This window comes from Leucopleurus acutus (genome assembly GCF_964270905.1).
Source record: "Leucopleurus acutus genome assembly, chromosome: 6".
Lineage (NCBI taxonomy): Eukaryota > Metazoa > Chordata > Mammalia > Artiodactyla > Delphinidae > Leucopleurus > Leucopleurus acutus.
In genome coordinates, this window is record NC_139149.1 from 48,611,584 (window position 1) to 48,631,872 (window position 20,289).

The 20,289-nt window shown below is 34.7% G+C and overlaps 1 protein-coding gene across 5 annotated transcripts in view; it reads left to right on the top strand.

Annotated features, from left to right (window-relative positions):
* Window positions 1-20,289, top strand: part of TANK (TRAF family member associated NFKB activator) — a 76,842-nt gene that overhangs the window by 26,431 nt on the left and 30,122 nt on the right. Inside the window, exons 2-4 of one of the 5 annotated variants that reach the window (XM_082841273.1) lie at window positions 9,712-9,816; window positions 12,930-13,041; window positions 14,154-14,272. The exons of 1 other annotated variant lie outside the window; for it this stretch is intronic. In XM_082841273.1, coding sequence (XP_082697399.1) covers window positions 9,814-9,816; window positions 12,930-13,041; window positions 14,154-14,272 — 234 coding nt within the window. In that variant the 5' untranslated portion in view covers window positions 9,712-9,813. Of the gene's footprint in view, window positions 1-9,709; window positions 9,817-12,929; window positions 13,042-14,153; window positions 14,273-20,289 lie in introns of those variants that run through there. 3 more of the 5 variants (XM_082841274.1, XM_082841271.1, XM_082841272.1) reach the window with 3 other exon arrangements.

Sequence of the window (20,289 nt, forward strand, 5' to 3'; positions counted from 1 at the left end):
CCAAAATATTGATCAAGATGGAACACTTTCCTAACTCAGTTCTATGAAGCCAGCAACCCTAATCCCAAAGCCAGACAAAGGCACTACAAGAAAACTACAGGCTGATATGTCTTATGAATATTAATACAAAAATCCTCAACAAAATACTAGCAAACGAAATTCAACAGCATTTTAAAAGGATTATACACTTTGACCAAGTGCGATTTATTCCTGCAGTGCAAGGATGGTCAAGTCAATCAGTGTAATCAAAATTAGTCAGTGTGGGCTTCCCCGGTGGCACAGTGGTTGAGAGTCCTCCTGCCGATGCAGGGGACATGGGTTCGTGCCCCGGCCCGGGAGGATCCCACGTGCTGTGGAGTGGCTGGGCCCGTGAGCCATGGCTGCTGAGCCTGTACGTCCAGAGCCTGTGCTCCACAACGGGAGAGGCCACAGCAGTGAGAGGCCCGCGTGCCGCAAAAAAAAAAATCAGTCAATGTAATACACCACTTTAACAGAATGAAGAGGGGGACAAAAACCACAGGATCATCTCAATTGATGCAGAAGAGTTGATAAAATAACACCTTTTTTTTTAATAAAAGCGCTCAACAAACTAGGACTAGAAGGAAACTATTGCAACATAATAAAGGCCATATACGAAAAACCCACAGCTAACATAATACTCCATGGCGAAAGACTGAAAGCTTTTTCTCTGAGATCAGGAACAAGACAAGGATGTCCACTTTCACTACTTCTATTCAACATAGCACTGTAAGTCCTACCCAAAGTAATTAGGCAAGAAAAGCAATATCCAAATTGGAAAGGGAGAAGAAAAATTATTTCCATTTGTTTCCAGATTACTTGATCCTGTGTGTAGAAAACCCGAAAGATTCCATCAAATAAACTAGTAGAACTAATAAACAAATTCAGCAAAGTTGTAGGGTACAAAGTCAACACTCAGAAATCATTAACATTAAACAAACTGAAAAGGAAATTAAGAAAATTCAATTTACAATAGTATCAAAATGAATAATATACTTAACAATAAATTTAACCAAGTAGGCGACAGACTTACACACTGAAAACTACAAAATGTTGCTGAAAGAAATTAAAAGAATAGGGAGTTCCCTGGTGGCTTAGTGGTTAGGATTCCAGGCTTTCACTGCCGTGGCCCAGTTCAATCCCTGGTCGGGGAACTGAGATCCTGCAAGTTGCACAGAGCAGCCAGAAGAAAAAAAAATTAAAAGAAGAAACATATGGGGGAAAGTCTGTGTTCTTGGGTTGGACCCTTACCTTTCACCATATACAAATTAACTTAAACCTGATCAAAGACCTAAATGCAAGAGCTACTATAAAACTCTTAGAAGAAATCATAGAGGGAGAGCTTCATGACATTGGGTTTGGCAATGACTTCTTAGATATGACACCAAAAACACAGACAACAAAAGAAAAATTAGGTAAGTTGGACTTATCAAAATTAAAACTTTTGTGCATCAAAGGACGCTATCAACAGAGTGAAAGGCAACCCAAGGAATGAGCGAAGATAATTGCAAATCATTTATCTGATAAAGGATTGATATTTAGAATATATAAAGAGCTCCTACTCTCAACAACAAAAAACAACTTGATAAAAAAATAGGGAAAGGACTTGAATAGACATTCTCCAAAGAAGTTACACAAATGACCAATAAGCACATGAAAAGATGCTCGACATCATTAGGGAAATGCAAGTTAAAACCACAGTAAGACACCACCATTGGGATGGCTATTACAGAAAATTAAATTAAGGGGCTTCCGTGGTGGCGCAGTGGTTGAGAGTCCGCCTGCCGATGCAGGGGACATGGGTTTGTGCCCCGGTCCGGGAGGATCCCGTGTGCCGCGGAGCGGCTGGGCCCGTGAGCCATGGCCGCTGGGCCTGTGCGTCCGGAGCCTGTGCTCCGCAACGGGAGAGGCCACAACAGTGAGAGGCCCGCATACCGCAAAAAAAAAATTAAAAAAAAAAAAATCAGTGTTGGTGAGGATATGGGGAAATTAGAACTCTTGTACATTGCTGATGGGAATGTAAAATAGTGTATCCACTGTGGAAAATAAATGATGTTTCTTCAAAACAAAACATAGGATTACCATATAATCTAGCAATTCCACTTCTGGGTACATACCCAAATGAACTGAAAGCAGGGATTCAAAGAGATATTTGTATGCCCATGTTCATAGCAGCCTTATTTAGTGGCCAAAAGGTGGAAGCAACCCAAGTGCCCCTCAATGGATGAATAGATAAACAAAATGTGGTATATACATACAATGGATAGACTAGTTGGATTCAGAGAGACAGAAAGTAGTAGGGTGGTTCCTAGAGGCTGGGGGAAAGGAGTGGGGAATTAGTGTTTCAAAGGACAGATTTTCAGTTGGGGAAGATGAAAAAGTTCTGGAGGTGGATGGTGGTGATGGTTGCACAACAATGTAAGTGTACTTAATGCCGCAGAACTGTACACGTAAAAATGGTTAAAATAGCAAATTTTATGTTACATATATTTTACCACAACTTTCAAAAAATCTATTACCAAAAAACAAAAATCAGTGTAGCCTAGATTCTCCTGCTATCTATGTTTTATTGCTGTTCACCTGTCATTCATCAGTTTGTACAGACTCGCCTGCCTTTTACCACTTAGCTGTCCATACTCCAAGTCAGTTCTTCTCACGGGATTTCTTCTAGTTCACTGCAGTTTAAGACTCAGAAGCTCCTCTTTGAAAAGTCAGTGTGCTACATCCATTTAAGAACATTCTGTCAAGCAAAGACATCTGAGTATTCCAAATCAATAAAGGAGACAAAGACAAATAAGGCAGGTAAGTGATTTTTTTAAAATACTATTGGCCAAAATTACAAAAGCAGCACATGCTTATTGAAAAAAATGCAAATAATCCAAGATACACAGAATATAAAGTGATGGTCCTCTCCCTCACTTCCCAGAGGTAATCATTGTTAGTAATATATGTATATCCTTCCAAAATATGTGAATCATGTTTTTTCAAAAATGGAGTTATGCTAATTTGAAAAAGGTTTTAAATTTTTTAAAATATCTTTATCTTCACCATCATCATCACTAAGATTTATTGAGGCTTACGTTTGCCAAAGTGCTTCACAGTCATCTGATTTAATCATTTTACAGCTCTTATGAGGAAGAATTATCTTTCATATGAGGAAACTGAAGTACAAAAAGGGTGAAATAACTTGCCCACAACCACATCACTAATAAGTAGTAGAACTATGATTTGAAAAAAAAAATTGCTTGACCACAGATTTCATGTCTATGACTTCTTTGCCTAAAATCATCCATAGTCTTTCAAGTTCACACATACAGAACTACCTCATTCCATCTAATAACTGATCATCTCTCTTGTACTACCTCTTACTTAAAGCACTATTTTTCTTTAACACTTCAGATACCATATTTGATTTTTCTCATTCCTTTTTGGGTTGCATTTCCTCATTCTTCTCTGTAGGTTTATTCTCTACTACCAGGTCACTAAACATTAGACTTATTCAAGGCCTTCTTTGCATCTTACTTTATATTCTTGTATGAGCTATTTCATCTTCTCCTATGGCTTCAAATACCTATGACAGTGACTCTTAAATTTATCTCCCTACTCCAGATTTACTCTCTGAGCTCTAGACTCATATATCTTATTGTCACTTGGAAGGCACATTAAACTGAATGTCAGACCTGAACTTATATATCCACTATTTTTTTCCCACCTATACCATATTAATAGAGTAATGAGTTTTATAAGGTACCGTGTGGAATAATACTGCCTTTTATTTATCCTAAGTTACCTCAGTTGAATTTCAAAGGATGATCCTTCATACGGCTACTAATATCCTACTATTGATCGTCAAGTATATTTACTTTCCCTGGCCCCTAAGAGGTGTTCTTCTCTATACCAAATTTTCCATTGTTACATCTAGGCACTCCTACCACCATGGCATTAAATTGTTTGTCTTAGAACCTCTAGTCTATAAGAAAACATGACTATTTTTAGCTCTTCCTTACAGTTTAGCCTTTATTCTAGACCATATTAAAATGGCAGGTAATGCCAGAAAATACTGAACCAATTGTATCCTTTTCCCTCCTTCAATCCTTAAATTCATATTACTTCAGAAAGCAGAAAGGAGAATTAACTTTTTATGAATGAGTATATTTTACAAGAGTCACATACTTTATATGTAAATACTCCCAGCCCTACAAAGTTGGCATTGTTAGCCCCGTTTTCAAATGAAGAAACTGACACTCTCAGAAATAAGTTAATTTTTTAACATAAGTGGCAGAATCTATACTGAAACAGTTTATCTGACTCAAAAGTCCATATTCATTATACTAACCTAGTTAAATCACAGCCCATTCCAGGTTTTCAAACCGTTTTCTTCCCATTGCTATAAATAACCAAATATAATCTTCCCTATCCTTGGATAAATCCTTACTTTGTGATTTATACATCTCTTACTAAGAGAGCCTAGAGTATAAAGTTTGCCATTCATATTTCTTTTATTCATCCTACAAATAATTTATGATGTTCCAGGAACATAATAAATGCTAGGGATTCAAAGATACATAAAACATAAAATGTACCTTTTAAAGGATTCACAGTCTAATATGGCTTATTCTGTTTCTTGCTTTGTATAAGCACTTAGGTATACCCAGACTAAAAGGTCTTCTGACTGTTGCAAAGTAGAGGAATATTTTAATCACGGTAGCCCCTGACATAAACAACTTTTAATGTGCTTGAAGGATAAGAGAAGAGATTATTATATAGGGCAGTGATAGAGTTGGCTTGGCCTCTGAATTTTGTGCAGACAGAATAAGCTATTGTTACAAAGAGATCAGGAAATACCATGCTTAAATAAGGTAGAAGTTTATTTCTCTCCCATGTAACAGTCCAGAAGTGAGTAGCCAGGGCTAGTTAGGCAGCTCATTCACCCCTAAATTACAGTTTCCCTCTCTGGAGTCACAGTGGCTGCTCTACTTGTTATCATTTCCCTGCCAGTAAGAAGAGAGAGAAGTGGGGAAGAGCAAACAACTTCCTTTTAATGATGTAGTCCAGAATTTGGACAGGTCACTTCTGTTCATACCCTGTTAGCCAGAACTTAGTTACATGGTCACACCTAGTAGTGGGGAAGGCCAGTAAATATATTCTCTAGCTGGATGATCATGTGCCCACTTAAAGGTCTATATTACTGGGCTTCCCTGGTGGCACAGTGGTTGAGAGTCCGCCTGCTGATGCAGGGGACACAGGTTCGTGCCCCAGTCCGGGAAGATCCCACATACCGCAGAGCGGCTGGGCCCATGAGCCATGGCTGCTGAGCCTGTGCGTCTGTAGCCTGTGCTCTGCAACGGGAGAAGCCACACAAAAAAAGTCTATATTACTAAAAGAAAGAATGAGAATGCGTATGTGGTAATAATTAGCAGTCTTTGCCATATCTTGTGACTGACTAGTTAAGTTGCCTAGGGAGTTTCAAATATCACAAGATTCCACAGTGTGGAATTAAATATTAAATCAGTTTTATTATACCAAGTTGCTTATCACTCATTTCTGCCACTGTCCTGTGGGAGAAACCAAATATATTTTTAAAAGACGTAAGTACCCTCTATTGTTTCTTTGACCAAGAGAAGAATCTTAATAAAGTAATAAAAACATCTGAAAATTTAAAAACTGATTGCCAATTTAAAAGTCAGATTACCATATTCATAAATGATTAAGTTACAGAAAACTTCCTGCGTTTGATCTGCTTGTCCCCAGAGCCTTTGTATTATGTAATCAGAAAATATCTTCTTGTTGAGAAAAGAAGTATTTGTCTCTTCTTGCCCAGTTCTTGATTAAAAGAGAAATATCTACAATAACTTGTATCTAAAGGATGAAATTTTCTTAATTCTAAAATAGTTCAGATGCTGTGCTATAAACTGCTTTTTCTTTGTACTGATAAGTAAGTTGAAGGATATAAAATATTTCAAATCATCCTGTGTGCTAAGCAAAGAGCCTTATTGACTAACCAGTGGGTATAGGGTGAAAACCTCAAATAAGACTAAATTTATGCTGTCTTTTTATCATAAATTACAGTTCTAAATGTTTTTCTGACAATAAGTGTAAAGCCATAAGGATTGTGCTGTCAGATTGCTTTATTCTAGAGCTAGTCTTGACCCATGTGAAATGTAAACTCTCAAGGCTTATGTTACCTATAAAAGCTTGTAAAACATGTTTTAAAGGAATGCATAAAGGCGTAACATGCCTTTATTTTATGTACTACTTTATTTTAAAATGCCTTTACTTTCACTTAAGATGTGAATGGCCTCATTATTATTTACTACTCTTCCTTTTTACCTTTCTTTGCTCCTCAAAACGTTTATCTTGGTGTAAAGTGTCGGTAGGAATAAAGTAGTTCACTCTTTTTTTTTTTCTACTGAAGCTACTGGTATTAGAATAAAGGTGCTTCTGGCTGTTTCTGATCGAAGCCTTATTTCTTCTATTGTACATTGTGAGTACTTTGCCATAAACTTGTTTTCCACCTATTAGAACTTAAAATGTTTGTATCCTTTGTTCCAGGCCTTAATTTTCAGAAATATGTCCTGTTAAAACTTTTAGGCAGGTATGCTAGGATATATATTCAAGAAGATTCATTAATAATTAGGAATATTTAAATTATGATACCCATTCAAAGATTATTTTGAGCACCTACTCAATGTATTGTATCAGGAACTGCTCTAAGTTACTGGGTCTACAATGAGCAGCAGAAATGCTCCCTACTTCATGAAATGGTGGCACAGACTAGTTAAGCAGCGACTAGTCAAACAATCCTGTGAATGTAAAGTTTCAAACTCTGATAAGTATTAGGAAGAAAAGTAAACTGCTTTTAAAATGTCTGTTAGGGATTTGACCTAATTTAGAGAAGACAATTTTTATGAAGTGATTGTGGAAGGACAAGTTTGGGGGGCTTTCCAGGTACAAGCCCCATTGGCCTAAAGAACTGAAAGTATAAGGGAAATAATGCAATGAGAAGAGTCAAGGGCAAGACTTTGTAGAGTTTTAGAGGCCATATTGAAGATTTTTGGGTTTTTATTCTATAATCAGTAGGGAGCCATTTAAGGTTTTTTGGGGGGAGGGGTGGGAGGAGGAAAGAGTGGGTCTTATGATTAGATTTACATTTTGCAAAGAACACTATGGCTACAGTGTAGAGAGTGGATTGGCTGATAGATTTAAGAAGAGCAGTTAGGCTGTTGCAGTAGTTCATTAATGTTGGATGCTTGAACTGTTATGTCTACATTGGAAATGAACAAGTGGATAGATTTGAGAGTATTTAAGATTAAAATTGACACTTGGTGGTGGATTGGCAATAGAACGAGTAAATGTCAAGGATGGTTGTAGCTTTCTGGATAAATAGCGGTGCCATGTATTGAGAGAAGGAATGCTAGAAAAGGACCGATTTGGTGGGGTTGTGGGGGGTTTGAGGGGTTTGTTAGTTGGAGGGAGGAGATCATCAGATTTGAGTAAGTATAATTTGAAATGCTTTTTCAGGAGCACTTGACCACATAGATATAGAGTTCAAAGGAGGGTTCTGCTAGAAGGAGAATTTGGAAGTCTGCGAAATAACCAACCACAGGGAATGAGATTGCCCGAAGGGAGAATATATAGCAAAAAGAGGACCTTGGTAGAGCTAGATAGACTCACATGAGTCTAGCCATGGTGCTTATTTAGGGTCTTGGGCATTGTGGTCAGGCAAACCTGTATTCAAATCCCAGCTCTACTACCTACTGAGAAACCTTGAGCAGGTTATTTTGTAACTCTTTGTGCCTCAGTTTTCTCATCTATAACATGTGGGAAATAATCTCAGAAGGTTAGTTTAAGGATTAAGTGAGATAGAGAAAATAAAGCTCTCTAATTTCTAGAGCATAGTAGTCAGTGAAATGATCATATGATGATGATGTGTTGATGAAAAATTTGGTTGCAAAACAGTTCACATTTTTAAAAAAAGATACATACACATGTACATGGAAGTTTTGAAAGGGCAAATGCCCACGTGTCAGTAGTAATTACCTCTGAGGAGGAAAGGAGAGCAAAGTAAAGGAAGAGACTGTCACTTTTACTTTGTACGTATCTGGGGTTTTGTTATGGTGGTAATGGTGGACATTTTGTTGTTTTTTGCATTGTTTTCAACAAACGTGCTACTTTTGTAGTTTTTAACGACAATTTTGTTTCTTAATCATTTCTGAGCCTATTTTGTCTCTTTGTAAACTTTGAACAACCAGAGTTTGTTTTTTTGCTTGACAGAATGTTTTTGATTCAATGGAGATACCACACTGATTTCTTGAAGAGAAGCTTCTGAGTCCTAGATTACAGTGAACTAGAAGGACTGAGAAACTGGCTTAGAGAATGGGGTGGTTGTGTGGTAAGTCTGGTGACAAATTGCCTATGTACAGTGATAATCAGAGCTTTAGTTAATGGACATATGCATTACATGCTATAGTAATAGATATTATGTGGAAACGTTGTTCATTATTACAGGAAAGTAACTAATATTTGCAAAGAGCTTATTATGTACCATAATAAGCAATCTCCTTCAATCCTGTAAGTAAATATTATTTTCATTTCAAAGTGAAAGAAACCAAGGCTCAAAGAAGCTGAATAAATTAATCAGGACCAAAATGCAATATTATAAAATAAAAATAGTTTACCATTTGGCATGCAGAGAAATTGGTGACAGCACTGTCACTTAATAGTAGATAATCAGATTGATAATCTGATCTGTCAAATTGCAGATGTCGCAGGTGAGTCTTGGTATCAGGAAGGTGGGAGAGGGCAGGGTTTATAACTTCTTAGTTATAGGAGAATATAGCAGAGAATGGTTTAGCAATGAGCCGTGTAAACCATATCTCCGAGTTTTTAATCCTATACCGTCTTTATTTTTAACCTAAAATTGAAGTTGGTTTTTAGTTTACCAAAGTTTCAAGATAAGACAATTAGTTTGTGTCTGAAGTGTTATGTATTGGAATAATTAATATTTAATTATCTTCCTTCATGAACTGTGGAGCTCCCTATTGAGAGCTTTTGTGGTAGCCAAGCAAATCCTTCAATAAAGCTTTTGTCCTCTTTGTTAATCTTGGAACAGTTTGAAAGGTTTTTCAACCAAGGCTTTTTCTTTTAATCCATTCAATATTTACTAAAATTTTTATTCTTTCTATACTTAGAGGAAAAGAATGGTATGTCTCAGAATATTGGGATTAGTTCTTGAGGATGAGAAGAGATAATGTTTGACCTATTTAGAGAATTATGGATGACTTAAGGACACTTGAACTTTTTTTCCCATTTAGGAAATACGTGCTTTGGAAACTATGAAAAATGAGAATTTTCAGTATCAGCAGTAGGAAAAAATTCAATTTATAGAACTCTATATTAATATTTATGAAACCCATGAAAACTTGAGCAGCTGTATGTCCAAAATTATAGAGAATATGCTGCCTTAGTTTTGAAGATGGATTGAAATTTTGCCTGGATAAAGGGACATTTCTTAAGATAAGCTTTTTGCTTTATTTATGATAGTCGAGAGTATGTATGGACAACCATTTTTAGTAAATTCAAGATGTGTACTGTATTTAATCACCATTGTTTTAAGTTTTGCTTTTGAACACTGAGAAAGAATACAAAGTACATTCTGGCACCAAGTACCTAAGTACCTGTTTACCTCTTTAGATGCTGATAGACCACTTGTTTTGCTAGTCTTTGGAACTGGAAGGAGTGTCAAATACACAGAAGCCAGAGTCATCTCGGCCAGATGGTGTTTGATACAGATGGATGGTTAGTTGTCATGCAGATCTCCTAGTTGGTAACTTGTTGCTGCCATCTGACTCAAAGAATCATTCACACACACTGGCTGTCAAAAGCATCTTCTCTTCTGTCTGTTTTAGCTGTCATGTCTGTGCTCTGTACAGAAGTGTTGACAAGACATTGCTGTTGTACATTTTCAATGTGGTTGTTAGTGATTTTTCTGTTTTGTTGGGTCTTTGGTAGTGCTGGAATGTACTTGCTTTTTAATTGTACTGTTTTTTTAAAAAAAATACTGTGACAGTACAACAATTATCTGACCTTTTAAAAAGACTTTTCAGATAGTAAGTTTGTTAACATCTGTTCAGTGAACAAAAGCATTTACTAAAAAGAAAAAAAAACCAAACTTCTTGTTCCTGTTAGTTTCCAAACATAGCAAGTAAACTGAATTCTGCTGGTTATTTCCCAGTTTGATACAGTATCCTCTTCTGGACTTCCCCTCTCATAGCCTTGTGGTCAGAAGCTTTATACTATTTTCTAAATATGTATTTTCTCTTCTCAAATTAGTACGTTTTTTTCTGATAGTATAAGCTTCCCTTTTTTTCCAGAAAAAGAAAATCTTCAGACATGGCCTATTTTTTTTGCATCCATCTTCTGAAACTTAATTTCCTTTTGTCTTATTTACCTACTGACCTACTGTCTCTATTTTTCCTATTTTCCTTATAGAAATGTAAGCAAAACCTTATCTCCATTCCTTCAGGTTACTTCTGAAGGCATATCTATTTCTCTTATATTTCCTTATAAAACTTAGTTTATTTATTTGACTAATATTTATTGAGCATCTCAGTGTGTGCTAAGTACTCTGCTGTACTCTGGAGATGGGGTACTCAGGAGAAAATAGTCTCTGCCCTTGAGGAGGTCATAGTCTAAAGGGAAATCATACATATAAACATTTAGGCTAGACTACTGTAATTGATATAATGTAAGTATGTGGAAAGAACAGTAAAAGAACATGGGTCATTGCTGTTCTATTTCCCCTGCTATACTTCCAGAGTATTGGTTTTTAAATTATTACAGAATTTGCTTAAGTTTATAAAGTACTTTGTTAAGTTGTTTAAGAAATAGTTCAAAACTTCAACTTGAAATTATTGTTGATCTATAGATTTTTTTCCAGCTAATGAAAACATTTTCAGCATTATTCATTTATTGTAATATGTTATATGCAGATGTGCTAAAGTATATTTTTAAGCCAGAAACTAGAAGATGAAAATTACCTGGCAGAGGCTTTCTGAGTTGGTTCCAAAAGAAAATACAAGTCATTTGTTTTTTCATTAAGGTTGGGGGAAAATATATAGTACATGGAGAATGGACTGAGGCTTGAATAACTTATACATTTATTCTGGGCCCGTCTCTAACTTACTAAGTTTTTTGTACTGGTTACTTAATGCTGGATAGTAGAATATATATAGCTCTCAAAGAATAGTGAAAGAATGGGTAATTTTTCGTTGATATTTATGAAAAGCTTTGAGTTCTTTAGAGAAAATTCTAAATACACAGAAGTAGGTAGTACAGACTGTAATATCAGTGTGTTTGCTGATTCCTCAGCCCTGGTGGCTCTGTGTAGCCAGGTAAATTTAAAGTATTACAGAATTTGGATTAGAGGTTTAAACCCTTCTTACAGTCTACCTACCCACTCTTTCTAGGGGCTTGGATGTGTGTAAGTTTATGTAGGAATAAGAAGTCTTATTTGGGGAAGCCTGGCCCTCAACTGGAATTTGGTATCCAAGGTTCTGTTCTCAGACTCCTAGTCATAGGACATATGGTTCAGACAGATTCAAAAGACTCATTCTTTTATTCATTATAATAAAATTTACTTGGATTTTCTTTTAATTGGATTCTTTATTTCTTTTATTTTATTTTTTCAATAAGCATGTACTGAATTCCTCCTATGTGTAAGTTACTTTGCAGAGTTCTATGGGAGTATCAAGTTATATGATACTACCCTCAGGCAACATGCAAAGACAACACACCAGTTGGGTTATTTACCAGCTTTGTCAGTTACTCATGTTTGAAGTGTAATACTTATAAAATTTCACCTTTTATTTGGGAAAATGTGGTATTTTGCTTTCATTTCTTAAGCTAATTTACTTTGGGAATCTAGGAACAGCTGTGTATATAAAGAACTTTAGGTTTATAGATCTCTGAAAATAATAGAGCTTCATTAATTTTGAACTTTGATTAAGTATCAATTCAAAATAATATATTTAGTATCTATTGAAGGACAGTCCAAGATTATTAGAACCCCATTTCATATTTCAAGGAATTTACAGTTTAGTCATTTATATGTTCTTCTAGTGATAGATATTGTTAAAGAATTCTCTATTATTCTTTGGTCATATATTTTTCAGACTTCGTGTTAATTTGATAATTGTAATGGAACGTTTTCAAATTTCGGGTTTGCAACATTTGTATTCTCTAATGCAAACTCGTGTTCTTCTTTCATTGCTTAATTCTCACAGCCACTGCAATGAAATAGTAAGGTGAATGGATTAAAAATATAAGGGAAATTGTGGTATTTAAGATATCCACTAGAGATTAACCATGTGTTCTGTTGACTTCTTAAAACTTAATCTTAGAAGTTTCTGATCAATATATTTTATAATTTGTACATGTCCCTTTGATTTTCATAGTGTTTTAGCTATAGCTACTTCCTTTGTGTTTTTGTACTCTAAAAGTAAATTCAAAAGTGTGTTTATTTAAAAGACATGAAATCTTCACTTTTTAAAGTTAGTGGGTATTTTTATAGAATAACTTTAATATCCATTTTGTCATTCATGCTTTTTTTGTTATTATTAAGGATTAAATTCTAAACTATAATTTTTATCCAAGAAACTATACGTTGAACTCCTAACTGAAATTTCTTTAAGAAGATTTTTAAAATTTTACAGTGTTTAAAGCATTTTAAATCACTTATGTGTAATGATTATAAATGCATTGTTGGATCCTATTTTTAGCTCATAAATAAATGCTCCAGTACCTGGGAAATGGCAATATGGGTAACTCATATCTATATGTAATTATTAAGGGGCAGTAAATGTATGTACATGTCTGTCAGTAAATATCAGGCTAACTGGTTTTTATGTCAGCAGACTGAGAACTATGAGCAGAGAATACGTGAGCAACAGGAACAGCTGTCACTTCAACAAACTATTATTGACAAGCTAAAATCACAGTTACTTCTTGTGAATTCCAGTCGAGGTATGTTCATGTTAAATTTTTATTTATTTCTTAAACCTCTGGGAGAAAAGAAAGATGGAAGTTAAGTTTTTCTATTTTATTTCTCCATTGTTTTACAGTAGTTCTGATATTTTAATAACTGTGGTACAGTTACGTTTATTTAAGAAATGAACAGTTGCAGGAAATGGGAAAATGGACATTCACATATATTATCTGGTGGAACTCTTAAGTTGATAAAACTTCCTAGAAGACAATTTGTCAATAAATAGCAAAAGCTTTTAAAATGTCTGTGCCTTTTAAACCAAAAATTCAAGTCCTAAGAATATATCATAAGAAGATATTTCTTTAAGTACTCAAGGTATATATGCAAGGATGCTCATCACAGTATAATTTCTAATAATGGAAAACTAGAAATAAATGTTCAACAGTTAAATTACAGTCATTTGTGTAGTGAACAGCTATGTAGCCAAGAAAAGTGATAATAGGTGTTCAGTTACAAACATGAGACATATTCATGACATACGGCAAACTGAGCAAAGCAAGATAAAAAATAAATGTAATTTTATCTATGCAAAAAAAAGATTCTTTTGTGAATTTATATGTATTGGAAAAGAAAAATTCTGATAAAATATAAACCAAAATGTTAACAGGAATAATTCACAGATAATAAAAACTGTGGGTAGCTTTTATTTTTTTTATTCTTTTCAGCATGTCTGCATTTTCTCATTTTTTAATAATAAGCATAGAGTATTATGCAAATAATTATCATAAACAAGAAATGCATACCTGAAAATATGACTTAAATAAAAGTTTAATTACATTGCTGATGATAAGATACAAAGAACATACTTCTAGCTTTCTAAATTCTACATATTTTATATACTACTGATATTGGAAGAGTAGGGGTTTTGTGCGTTTAGTGGGAATGAAAGTAAAAAAATATGAATCAAATATGCCAAAATCTAAATGGGCAAATTGTCAAAGTAGCTATTATCTAAAGAATTTTTTAAATTCATAGTTTAAAATCTCTACTCTTTAAAATTAAGGATTTGGGTTTGTATTCTTTTTACTTTTCCAGGTGGTACCAAAAACAAGGATTTCCCACTTATGTCTAAGAGGTTTTTGTCTTACAGATAACAGTTATGGCTGTGTTCCCCTGCTTGAAGACAGTGAAGCAAGGAGGAATAATTTCACTCTGGATCAGCCACATGATAACGTAAAATCACGAATACCAAAAGAAAAAGAATCAAAGGTAGACTGCGCTGCCAGTTTATTCCCTAAAGGAAATAAATGAGAAATCGGGCTTCTTGAATTATTTAGTCAGTATTCTGTCACATTCGGGATGGGAAGTAATGGTGGAGAAAGTGGATAAGATTCTTTTCAACCCTAACACTGCTATTGCAAGAATCAAAATTTAAATGGTGGTACATAACACATCTTCCCCATTTTATTTTCCTGAAATGGATCCACCACTGGAATTCTAAACAGAAGTTCTCTATATACAAACAAGTAACTTACATGTTCCTAATAAATATATTTGAAGCACTATTTCCAAGTAAAATAAAGACTTAAATTTCCTATTTCCTAGTATTCTCTTTTCTATCTCACAGGTGTTTACCAATGAAATAAAAGATTTTACATAGAAAGAAATAAGATAGTAAGACACAGATGATTCTGGGCTAGAAAATAGCATTCTAGTTTTTTCATTTGCCTGTGTTTAATTAAAAAACAAAATCCGCCTAACTAGCTTAAGCAAAAGTCTTCATTGAAGCAATATAAAAAGGAATATTGCATATCTGCAGAGAGATGTGTACAAAGATGTTCATGGTACATTGGTTAGAAACAACCTAAACATCCGTCAGTAGCAGAATGGTATATCTTTACAATTAAACATTTTAGAAAAATTAAACTAAATATTTATATATTAATATACCTAGATTTCAAAAGCAATGTTGAGTAAAAAATGGAAATTTCAAAATGAAAAAATGGGAATAATTTATTTAGATTTTTTAAAAATATAAAACATTATGACATCATTTATAAAAATATAAATGTGTAGTAGAAGTATAAAAACGTATGCAGGAAGGGTATTCTTTAGAAAAATGAAGGTGGGGAGAAAAGAGACTGATTCTGGGAAAGGAATAAAGAGGGCTTCAGGTATATCTGTAACTTTTCTGTTTTTAAAGAGAAGTTCTGAAGAAAATATGGCAGAATCTTAATGCTCGTTAAATCAGGTGGTCGAGATATAGATGTATATTGTATTATTCTCCATGCTTTTCTATATCATTGGAATTTTATGTTTAAAAATGAATTTTTTTAATGAGATGAGTTGTGTTTTAGTGAGATGAAACAGCTCTTGAGTGAAATAATATCTCCTAACAAATGAGGACACTTAACAACCACAAGACAATTAAGTCAAGAGTGCTATATTTATTTATTTATTCCCTTCTAAATCAGGTAGGAGATTTTAACTTTGTGTGTCAAGGTTATTCAGTTACTTATCCCATAACTAAGACTATCTTAACTTGTTTTTATTTAACATCAAATCTGAGAAATCCAGTTTGACAGTTCCCTATAAATAAAAATTTTAGAATGAAAAATTCCCTACAGTATCTCCCAGTTCATATTTCTTTATTTAGAATCATTATTGGTTTTTTTATTTGAATCATTCAGCTCTCTTCACCCCCACTCCAATTTCCGTTTATCTAAAACTGCTAGTAAACACAAGAAACTGTGCCACTGGAACATGTTCAGGTTTATTTTGCAAAAGACAAAATTCAGAAACAGTGATTCTGAGTTTTAGAATACAATTTTGTGATAGAGCCTGTTATAGTATATTTTAAAATCATTGAACTACTATAAAATGCTGACATAAATATAGTGCTTAAGTAAATAATATTTGCAGACCATTTTCCTGTTTCAGAGACTTCTAAATGTCATGATTTATCATCAATTTTTAGTCAAAATTCTTATATTTATTCCAATTATAACATTTCTCTGAAAATAATAAAATATCTGCAGTTCAAGTACATAGAAAGTATTTTTGAAAGTAGCAGTCTTGATTAGAACAAAGGGGATAATGTGAAAGGCTCTAAGATATATTAATAATTTAGTTTATTTTGAATTTGGATAATTTGTCATTATGAAAGTTTTAGAGTTTGTCAATTAGTGTTCAAAGAGAACCTTCAAACAGATTTCTTTTTTAAATTATGTTTGTTTTAATTTTGTAAGATGTCTTTATGTCTCAAATATATATATATCTGAACAGCTGGGCTGAAATTAAGTGTAAGTAACAGAAATCATGTCAAAGGTAGCTTATTTCCAAAAAATTAATAATGTTGCATCAATTATAACCTTATTTGTTGACAGACCATAAGAGGGAAAAATATAAAGCTCCAAGTAGGAAATAAATCTAAATTCAGTGAGTTCTCTTAATTATCTTTACTAACAGGGGAAAGATTTATTTGACAGCTACGTATTTAACTCTTTGAATAGCTCATCAACTCAATCTTTTTGTACTATAATAAAAATTAGCAGTTTTATGTTTCAGTTTTCTAATCTTCCTTTATATATCTAGAGCCAAAGTGCTAATGAGCACTAAACATATAAAGGATTAAAGAGAAGAAATATATTCTAAAAGAATGGATAAATTGGATTTATTGAGTATTTAAGAGCTGGCTATATATGCGTTACAAAAATTAGTCCTAATTTAGAAAAATACTGGCCAACTGAAATTAAAATCTTTTCCATTGGCATATATGTTGATCTGAGCTAATTAAGTTATAATTAAATACACTTTTAGGTAATACAATTGAAATCCTTTCCTGAAGGAGTTTGATTGGCATGGATATCATTAAGGTTTTTCCAAAATGAAAAAATTCCATATTGGTTGCTTGCAATTTTGCCAAAGTATGCATGTATACACAAGACAAAACCTAGAAGGTAGTATGCAGAAATGGCTAAGATAATGGCACAATTTTCTTTTTCAATATGCTTTTATTAGCCTTCTCAAAAACTAATTGATTTTTTTTTTACTGAAGTATAGTTAATTTACAACATTATGTTAATTTCTGCTGTACAGCAAAGTGACTCAGTTATACATATATATATATTCTTTTCCATTATGGTTTATCATACTGAATATAGTTCTCTGTGTCATGAAAAACTTAACTGATTTTAGAAATTACATTCCCAATCAGTTGGCCTAGCCTCTGTAATGAATTAGTGAGTTAATAGAAATGTTTTGAACCAACAACAGAAGGAGGCTACTGCTAACCACTCACAGTCCTTTCCTCCTCCTATTTGGTGGGTAGTTTGAGGACTGTTTACCTTGTTTGGGACTTGGATAGGTTATTTGAAAAGGAAAAGACCCCCAGACATTATGGCAAATGGCAACTATGGCTGCCTTGGAAAATGAGACACATAGAGTGGAGGAGAAAGGAATATGTTGAGGGAAAAGAGGACCTTTTAGAAAATTGTATTTGAGAAACATGAAACGTATAGTTTAGTCTGTTCATAGAAATCCTACACAAAGAGCATGCAAGAGTCCTTTGATTTCTAAAAGGACATAAAAAAGTCAAGGTCGCAGAACCTGTGTCATTGGATGACCCTTAGTATTCTGCTTATAGTTTAGTGACATTAGAGGAGAAGTACTCAGTTTAATGGAAAACTTGAGTGTCACCTCTTGTACACCACTGTAGTTTGTACAGTATTTCTTGTTGAGATAGGATTCATTGTATTATCTATCATATAACAAAGTACCGGGCTTCCCTGGTGGTGCAGTAGCTGAGAGTCCGCCTGCCGATGCAGGGGAAACGGGTTCGTGCCTCGGTCCAGGAAGATCCCACATGCCGCAGAGCGGCTAGGCCCGTGAGCCATGGCTGCTGAGCCTGCGCGTCTGGAGCCTGTGCTCCGCAACGGGAGAGGCCACAACAGTGAGAGGCCTGCATACTGCAAAAACAAAACAAACAAAACAAAGTACCCCAAATTTACCCCAATATATAGCAACAACTATTTATTAATCACTTTTTGTGGGTCAGAAATTCAGAAGTGGCTTAGCTGGGTAGTTCTAATTCAGGATCTTATGTGATTGAAGTCAGAATGTGGCCAAGGGCTTCCAGTCACCTGAAAGCTTAACGGTGGTTGGAGGATCCACTTCCAAGATGGCTCACTCCAAGATGGCTGTTGGCAAGATACCTCACCACATGGGCCTCTCATCACAGTGTGCCAGCTATCTTCCTCAGAGTAACAAAGAAAGAGATCCAAGAGAGCAAGGAGGAAGCCACAGTGCTTTCTACAAGCTAGTCTCTAAAATCACACCTCTGCTTCCACTTTATTCTGTTCATTAGAAACAAGTCACTAAGTGCTCCAGAGATAAAATAAGTTCTTCTTTAAAAAAAAAAAGATTATCAAAGATTTTGTAGACCTACTGTATTTAAAAGCATCACAGGGGGACTTCCCTGGTGGTCCAGTGGTTAAGACTCCGTGCTCCCAATGCAGGGGGCCCGGGTTTGATCCCTGATCAGGGAACTAGATCCCACATGCCACAACTAAAAGAGCCCGCATGCCACAACTAAGACCCAGCACAGCCTAAATAAATAAATATTTTTAAAAATAAAAATAAAAGCATCACAGGGATTGTTGATTGTGGTATACAGAAGAGGGTACCAAAAGATCAAGGGTGTGCGTGGGGGCAGCATAGTACATCATTTACCATATGATAAATATTGATGAGAGTTAAAGGAACCTGGCAGAATTTAATAATGAATTTGACTCACCTGAATCCTATTGTTATTCATCTCAGAGGAAAGAAATAATCATAGCTTATTATCTTGAGAATAATTTCAAAAATTCTAATATGAATATAGACTTTCCAGAGGAGATTAGCTGAGCAGTGCTTTAGAGCACCAAGAAACTGTCGCATGTTATTACTTTAAAAGTTAAAAATTGTAAGAAATCAAATAACACAAAAATGCATACACTTATTCTTGGCAAAGACTACTATCTTGTTTGCAGGACACCATTGTCAGACATAGTAACATATGTCATGATAGCAGTTATTATTTAGCAAATTTTATATTTTAATATAAATACAAATTCTGAGAAGGGATCGAACCCAGGCCCCCCTGCAGTGGAAGCGCAGACTCCTAACCACTGGAACGCCGGGGAGTTCCCCTGGATCATTTTTATGATCTTGGAAATGAGATTTTTTTATAATACGGCTCTGGGAACCACTTCAGTTGCAAACTAAATGCTACCCTAGGTGTGTAGGGTGTGACAAAAGCTTTTGTCATCTTTCTATGCCTTTTTTTGTGTGGAAGTTATACAAAAGTCTAGAGTGTTTTGACACAAGAAAATATAGAGAGCAAAAATGTAGACTACATAAAAGAATTTAGTGATGTTGGTAAATTTTCTTCACTCATTCATTCAATAACTCTAAACTGCCCTCTGATTTAATAACCAATATAGACGTTATTGAATGTTATAAAGTTTTTTCAGATTCTAGGATCCGAGATACAAAGTATATATTATATGAGTTTATTTGAACTTTTAATTATTCAGAGACCATGTGTATAGAGATGTTTTTATGCTTTATTTCTGATTTTCTATATATAATTTATTCTTTATACATCTTTTTTCATCTGAGTTATACGCTTTAAACAAAAGTTTAAAAGTACAAAGAATGGGGCTTCCCTGGTGGCACAGTGGTTGAGAGTCTGCCTGCCGATGCAGGGGACACAGGTTCGTGCCCTGGTCCGGGAAGATCCCACATGCCGCGGAGCGGCTGAGCCCGTGAGCCATGGTTGCTGAGCCTGCGCATCCGGAGCCTGTGCTCCGCAATGGGAGAGGCCACAACAGTGAGAGGCTCGCGTACCGCAAAAAAAAAAAAAAAAAACAACAAAGAATGCAGTTGTTACTGAAAGATGCCAGTTAGACAGTTGGCAAATTTCTAATATAGCTATCATTGTGATTAGATCAGCAGATACATGGTAGCTTTGAGGAGCAGGAAAGATTTTATAGGTTTAGAATAGTAAAACAGTAATGGAGCTGTGGAGCTGCCATCAGTGCTAACATTAAGGAAGTAGGATGTGCTGTACCTGTCAATTGCAAGTAAACATAGAAGCTCTGATATGTTTGAAGAAAGCTGATGTCTAAAAATTCACTTGTCAATCAGACAAGAAGTTTTTGGGGTTTTTTTTAACATCTTTATTGGAGTATAACTGCTTTACAATGGTGTGTTAGTTTCTGCTTTATAACAAAGTGAATCAG